Source organism: Gossypium arboreum, chromosome 11 (genome assembly GCF_025698485.1).
Source record: "Gossypium arboreum isolate Shixiya-1 chromosome 11, ASM2569848v2, whole genome shotgun sequence".
Lineage (NCBI taxonomy): Eukaryota > Viridiplantae > Streptophyta > Magnoliopsida > Malvales > Malvaceae > Gossypium > Gossypium arboreum.
Genome location: NC_069080.1, coordinates 57,348,503 through 57,356,545, shown reverse-complemented (window position 1 = coordinate 57,356,545; position 8,043 = coordinate 57,348,503). Strand labels below are relative to the sequence as shown.

Genomic DNA, 8,043 nt, shown 5'->3' with positions numbered 1-8,043 from the left:
TCGAGTAAGGGGTGTTACACTACTAGCCTTCTACTTGTACACTGCCAAATCAAAACTAACCCAGGTCTAATTTTCACGAACACAGTTCCCTAACTTTTCAAAACCTGCATCCAAAAGAGAACCTCTCTTCAACAAAACGGTCCTACTATTTTCCCTCCTATGACTAAGTTGACTACGCTCTAAACGAGTTGACTTCGACTCTGTAATGGACAAGGGACGTCCAATTTCACCAGTCATTGTAGATCGTTTTAGAATATAAAGACTACTAGTTCTTTTACCTTTGAACAAAACGAGAGCTCCACGAGATACCTTAATGCTGCTCGATTCGATGTTGATTCTGCATCCTTTCGAGTCTAAAATACTCATGAGATGAGAATCTTTCGTAAATAAGATACATACCTAACATCTAAGAGTGTCCTAATTGTCCCATCATGCATCCTAATTTTAACAATTCCAATACCAATTACCTTACTGGATGAATCACTTCCCATGCGTACAACTCCACCTTTAACCGAACTTTATTTTGAGAACCATTCTCTATTGGGACACATGTGGAAAGAACATCTCTAATCTAATATCCATTTGAATGTAAGTTTGGAGTTATCACTTGTTGACACTAACAAGAAACCATCACTGATTTCACCTGTCAAATTAGCACCAGCTACATCTTCCTTGTTACTCTCAGCAGCTCTTTTATTTTATGGTTTATAACAATATGCTTTGACATAACCTAACTTTTTACAGTAGCGACACCTTTTGTCTTGCTTCTTTGATGCTACCAAAACATAAATTTGTCTATCTGTCTTGCTATTTGAACCAAACTCATTGTCGAGTTTGTCTCTACTCAACAAATGACCCTTCACATCTTCGAATGAGAGTTTGTCTCTGCCATAAATCAGAGTCTCCCTGAAAGACTTGTATGAATGAGACAAAGAGCACAATAATAGCATAGCCTGATCTTCATCACCAATCTGAACCTAAACGTTCTTTAAATCATTTAAAAGAGTAATGAATTGGCTGATATGATCTCTAAGAAGCTCACCTTCTTTCATGCAAAATGTAAATAGACTTTGTTTCAACACTAAATAGATAGCTAGAGACTTAGTTGTATAAAGAAATTCTAACCTTTTCCACGAGGCGGATGAGGTCTTTTCCATTAATACCTCCTACAATACTGTATTCGCGAGGCACAACTGGATTGTAGACAAGGCCTTTTCATCAAGCTCTTCCCATTCTATTTGATTTAAATTCTCAGGCTTTTTCCCGGTAACAACCTTTTTCAGGCTGGTTTGAACTGGAATTGCCATCATCTAAACTTGCCACAGATTGAAATTTGTGACACCATTAAACTGTCAATTTCAAATCTTGTTGCTGCCATCTCTGAACAGGTTGATCTACAAAAATTGAACTAGCTCTTGTTGCAGATCAACCCGATTAAGCAACGAACAAGTAAAAATAACTAAAGAAATTAAGAAATTGAACACACAAATTTAACGTGGAAAAACCCTCCAAAAAGGATAAAAAATCATGGGAAAATATAATTTTATTATAAAATATTGAAGAGTACGAAAGATGAAGATAAAAAAATAAACTCAAAAAACCCGAAAACAAAGAACCCTCAAAACTTAAACAAAAAATTCTCAAAAAGTGTTATGAGTTCTAATATCTAATGGGTGTATTTTCTAAGCTTGTAAAATAACCTATTTATAGGCTAAATTCATAGGTCAAATAGTAATAAAATAATCTAGACTAATCAGAGTTTGATTAAAACAAATAAAAAAAGTATAACTGGAAAATTATTTCTCAAATTTGACTGAAATAGGATTCATACTTAACAGTGAGCATGATTTTGTTAATGTATGTTTATGTACAAAAGTTAATTCTATTTAAGGATTCTATTTTAACCTATTGCAAGATTTCCTTATCTAAATTTTTGCTTTTCATTACTCGGGATAAGCAATGGATTAAGTTTGGGGGTCTGTAAACTCTAATTTATTTATATAAACACCATTTTACTTAAAAATAATATTAACCCTGAGTAATTGATCCCTAATTGAGTGAATTTTGTTTATATTTTAAATATGTGCATGATTTAAGGAAGAATATAACTTTATGTTGTTTTGTATTAAATTTATGCCTGATTTAATTGTTTTGCTACATATTTATTTTAAAGTTATTTAATGCAATTGGACCAAGGAAATTATGCATGAATTATGTATAAAATAAAGATTCATGGACATGCACAAATTCACTCTACATAGACGATAAACACATGCAAAAATGGGTCATGAGGAAGCTAATTGGATCCAATTAAAGTTGGGTCAATTGATGGACAAGTCTAGTGAACAAATGGGTTACCAAACCGTCCAAACAAGGAAGAACAAGCCCAATTTGGCACAACCATGTTGGCTGCGCAAAAATCAATTTTGGGATATTTATTAGAGGTCCTTACAGTTGAAATTAAATAAGAAAAGAGCCAATATGTGGCCGTCCAACCCTTGCTTCATTCTAGCATGATTTCATGCTTGAATCAAGCAACCATCATCCACCCTTTTCCACAATATGTGTCCAGCTAAGCAAAGGAGTAAATAGGGGGATATTTTTCACTATTTTTAGTAAATTCATCAACCAACCTTCACTATAAATACCCACCTCTATTCCCCATTTCAAATCATCCCTTCATCCCTAAAAATCATCCATCATTCCTTCATTCGTTACTCATCCATTCATTTTTTCATTCTTTCATTTTCTTCCTTCTTTCCATGCTTAGCACTTAGCCAGCAAAACTGTGATAATGTTGTCTCTTAGCTAGCCACCTTGAGGAGCCATTAGCAAAGGAGCAACATAAAGATCAGAGGAAAACATCTTCATTCAAAGTTTACGAGACTACCGATTTGAACAAAGTTTATTCTTCATTTACTTTGTTATTTTAATCATGGTAGCTTAATCTGATGAGCTAGGATGATTGCATTTATTCATTGAAGTTTGTTAAATCATGTTTATAGTGTTTGTGCCTCAGTTGGCCATGTTATCAATTAAATTCAAGTATGTATTTCATTCATATGTGATTGGATGCATTTGAATTAGCTAAATGATCCTGACCAGGCGATAGCTAATGGACACAATAATTGAAAAGTGTATGCTTAATTTAGATCTTGATCCAACTAAATTAAAGGTTCATAATAACTTTGACGAGCTCTATTATGTTATATAGTTTCTAGATTTATGTGATTAAATTGTTTCAAACCTGATTCGTCCCTGTTACTTCACACGAATTCTAAGAAACTCTTAGTTTAATATGGTCAGTAAAATGCATATTTCACTAAGTAAAAGATTTCGAAAGGACTTAATTTGGTTTCCAAACTCATGAAAGATCGATTTGCCATGGAATGTTTTCCGAACACTGTTAAGCATGAGAAAAATAAACTAAGTTGAATAGTGTAATTATCCTAGCATAGTCATGTTATTGATTGTTGAATTTTGTGTTTTTTCTGCTAAACTCATTTCATACATCTCATCTCATACTTTGGATTTAGATTAAACTGCATTAGGGATCATCCTACATTTAGATAATTTAATTTAGCTTAAACATCATCACTCAAAATATTGTGTTTTTATCACCGAATTGTTAGCTTTAATTTTACAATTAATTGATTAACATATACAATTCCTATGGAGATGATAACTCTTTTACTTACTTTATTACTTGACAACGACTGTGTACACTTACACAAACCGAGCATTACAGTACCTTGGATTGTCGACACTTGTTGGGAAAGGAAGATGGATGGCTTTTAAGGATATCATTAAGATGCTTCAAAGCAAGATTCAAGGTTGGGGTAAATGATTTCTATAATATGGAGGAAAATAAATGTTTATAAAAGAAGTTCTTCATGCTATCCCGACTATGTTACGAGCTTTTCTTTTGTCTGTTAGACTATGTGAAGAAATTACATGCATCATATGGAATTGTCGGTGCACAAATAATCCAAGTGGTAAATATTCAAAATAGTTTAAGTGATATATTCAATTTTCAAATGAGAGATTAAAGTCTATAAAAATTTGTTGTAATAGCCTATAAATGAGTTGTCAATCAACTTTCTCTTTAGCCGTTTTGAGGTGTGTTTAGACACTCCTTATTTAAAGATTTTTATGAAGAGATATTGAATGAAATGTAAGATATTTGGAGATTAATATATAACAATTTAAATTTGATTTTGGTGTTGCAATTATCCTTTGAGAGAGTGTAAATTAAGCTTTAGCTAATAAATATATCAGATAAATTATTGAATAAAATCAGTCTTCGAGCAAAAGTCTACGTATATAAAATTGACAAATTTGAACTAGCAAATATGACGTTTTTGTTCATGAAACATTATATAGCTGATGCATCTAGTCTTTAATGAAATGCAGTTTGTTTTCTTCGAAAAGAAGAAAAAAAGCTGTATCTCATTTATATCTTAGTGCAATGGTCGGTCCTTCGTCGCACTAAACCACGTTCAGGTCTTCATCATTTGTCTCCAGAACGTTCCTGTTTGTGGACGACGTGGCTTATGAAAAATGAGGTGCTTGTGGACGACAATGTGGCTTATGAAAAATTGAGGGTGCTTTGCAGTTCAAACGAGTAAAATTTAGATTTATAAAATTTTTAAGTCAATTTAAATTAAAATTTAGATCCATTTAAGTTTTGATTTAATTATAAAAAATAATAATTTAAATTTGAGCTGAAATTAACCAATTCAAAATTTATCCTAATTTAAAATAACCAAAACTAAAAATAAATTAAATAAATAATGAGTCCAACAAATAACTTAATGACCCTATTTAATTATAATATATTAAAAATTAATAAAAATAATATTTATAATCTAAATTATAATTTTTAATTTATAGCTTGTAAATTGTATTTATCTTTATCTATTATAATAAAATATGTCATTTCAGCTTAATAAAATAATCTTGATAGTAAATTAAAAATACAATAAACATTTAATAAATATATATTATCTCTTTATTAGGAAATAAAATTAATAAATGACGATAAATTATCAACATACAATGTAAAATCTCAAAAAAAAAAATAGAGCTCGAAAACTTTAGATTTTAATTTTGTTTGATTTCAAAATCTTTTAAAAATTGAAATTTTATTTTCATTTTCATTTGATTTACTTGATTTCAAAATTTATTTTTTGAGAATTATTAATTTTATAATAAATTTAAATCAATTAAATAATTTATTTAACTTTAATTTAATTTTATTTTAAAATTATGTAATTATACATTATCAACTTTAAATTGTCAAACCTAAAACATACAAATAATTTAAAAGAATTGGTCCCAATATAATCCAAGTGTTAAATTAAACATAAATAATTAAATATGAAATTATTATAACTTAGAATAATCCAAATTCGAACTCATTCTCAAACTCAAAATAACCCGACTTTCAAAAACTTGAACAATTCAAATCCAGTTTCAAAAGCAACCCTACACACCCAACTTTCTAATTTCTCATCCACATTACTTACTAATAATAGCCATAAAATTGCTCCGCAACTCTGGGATGTTGAGTGGATCTCAGTTGATTCTTGAATCAGCTTCTAATTCTGCGGTTGCAATTAATTGGTGTAAAAATAATGAATCAAGGCCCTGGAGTTTGTTTCTTGGAGAAAATGGCACAACCAAGGGCTTAGTGTGGTGAAAATTCCATAATTGCCGACTGTTTTTAGTGTACTTAAGTCGTTTATCATAGTAGGACGTATAATCATGTAGTAAACCTTATGCAATAGGATTTATTTTAGAAATAACAGATGCATTTATTCAAATTAATAAGACACTGATCCATACATTAGTTTCCCAATCCCATATTACTTTCCTTTTTCATAATTTTATGGAATATTTAAAGAGCTGTTGGAAATTGGCACAAGACAAAGGGGTGTCCTCTTTTGACAAGCAAGTCCACCTTCTTCCATACTAATGTCTTCTCTCTTCATGTCATTAGGCACCTCCCAATCAAACCCGTAGAGCATGTTAGCCAAGGAGAACTCAACATTTGTGGCTCCCATATCCAATCCAGGGCAACTCCGACGACCAGCTCCAAACGGCAGCAAATTGAAATCCGACCCTCTAAAGTCGATGCGACTTCCCTCGAATCTTTCGGGATAAAACTCATTGGGGTTTTCCCAACCGTTGGGGTCTCTGCCAATAGCCCAAACATTAACCAAAATTCTTGTTTTAGGAAGTATATCAAACTCACCCACTTTAAATTCCCGCATAGCCTCTCGAGGAGGTAATATAGGGACTGGCGGATGTAATCTGAAGGTCTCTTTAACAACCATTTTGAGGTATTTCAATTTCGCAACATCTTTTCCTTCTACTTTTGCTTTCTTCCCAATGCAGTTTCTTATTTCAGCTTGCACCTTGTTCATAACTCTTGGGTTCTTTACCAGCTCTGACATTGCCCATAAAATCGTTGTAGAAGTGGTGACTATGCCGCAGATAAACGCATCCTGCGGCAATACACAATAAGATGGAAATTAATTATGAATTGTATTGAAATATGATTAGTTAGGGAAAAACAAAGATGAAGACACCTAAGAAACTTACAAAGAGCATGGCCTTCACACAATTCTCTGTTACCCTGAAACTGTTGCTTTCATCTTTCATTAATCTCATCAAGAAATCAACAAGATCCTCTTGCTCTGGTTTCCGCCTTGCATGATCTAGATGTTGGTCAAGCACCATTTGCAGGTAACCATCAAACTGGTAAAAGCACTTCTCAAGCCTACCACCGAGCCCTGTCAAAGCATCTATAATTCTTCCTATCCTTGGGAAAAAATCCTCCGCCGAGAAGCTATCCAACATGTTCATAGCTTCACCAAGAACTTTGTGGAATACTTTGTCCTTGAATTGGTCCGGCCCGTATATCTTACCGAAAGCAACCGTACCGACGATACCATCTGCGAGCGCAAATATCTTTTCGTTGAGGTTGACCGGTTCCGGGGAAGCCTGAGATAAAGAAGTGATCAATTTATCAACCTCAGCTTCCCTTGCGTATGCAAAAGATTGTACCCTCTTCATGCTCAAGAGCTCGGAAATGAAAACTTTACGCATCTCCTTCCAATGATCACTGTATGGCGAAAACAGCACGTCTAGACCATTGTAGGAGAACCTGTTAGGCCCGGGGGACGCTGGACGGGTGCAACAATAAAGGTCATGAATTTTGAGGACTTGTTCAGCTGTTTTAGCAGACGAAACAATCACCGTAGGCACGCTGCCTAGCTGCAATAACATGATGGAGCCGTATTTCTTGGACAATTTTTCAAGGGAACAATGAGGCAAGTTCCCCAAAAGATGCAAGTTCCCAGTGAAAGGGAGCTTTGGAGGGCCTGGAGGAACCTTAATACCTTTCATTCTCTCGTTCTTCTCCTTCTTTAGAAGAAGCAGTGTAAGCACTGTGAGGAAAAGAATGGAAGGCAGCCATTGTAATTGGGAGAAATCAAATACCAACATTATTGAGATGTGTTCTTCCATATTCGTTGGTTTAAACTCATATTTATAGCCTAAAGAGTCCTAAATCGCCCAGCTCTGTGTGCCTGTGACACTAGTACCGTTGATTAAAATAACCAACCCCGAAGTTAAATTAGTGTCGTATCAACATGCATAAAATAAACTAAAATTTTGATTTAAGTTAAACACTCTCGCAAATATATTGTTAATTGAGATATAACACAAAATTTACACATAAATTGCAAAATTTTCTCTAATAAGGTATTGGCATGGTTGATTAAGACTAAAACTTTAGGTCTAAGTGTATTTAATTTCAAGTTCAACTATAAACAATTGTGATATGTGAGAATTCAATATTAATATACGCTGTTCACTATATTTTGTATAGATGAAATAAATTAAAATATTCTATTCAAACAAGATAGAAAAATAATCAAATCACATTATAAATTAAAATAACATGAATATAAGTATATAACACTCGAATGCATCAATTAATATATACTTTTGGTTTATTCATTAAAAGAAAACGCT

At 32.7% G+C, this 8,043-nt stretch overlaps 1 protein-coding gene across 1 annotated transcript; it reads right to left on the bottom strand.

Annotated features, from left to right (window-relative positions):
• Positions 1-5,791: 5,791 nt before the first annotated feature.
• LOC108477465 (2-methylbutanal oxime monooxygenase-like) lies at positions 5,792-7,590 on the bottom strand. The gene is made up of 2 exons (XM_017780013.2): positions 6,607-7,590; positions 5,792-6,509 (listed from the first exon to the last, which is right to left on the bottom strand). The coding sequence occupies exons 1-2, from the start codon at positions 7,531-7,533 to the stop codon at positions 5,889-5,891; spliced, it is 1,548 nt and encodes a 515-aa protein (XP_017635502.1). The 5' UTR covers positions 7,534-7,590; the 3' UTR covers positions 5,792-5,888.
• Between the last annotated feature and the right edge of the window lie 453 nt (positions 7,591-8,043).

What these genes read in the sequence shown, in the direction of transcription:
- LOC108477465 (XM_017780013.2), bottom strand. Translation starts at nt 7,533, where the DNA reads ATGGAAGAACACATCTCAATAATGTTGGTATTTGATTTCTCCCAATTA. An exon ending in GTGTGAAGGCCATGCTCTTT is followed by an intron (nt 6,510 to 6,606) that starts GTAAGTTTCTTA and finishes GTATTGCCGCAG; the next exon opens with GATGCGTTTATCTGCGGCAT.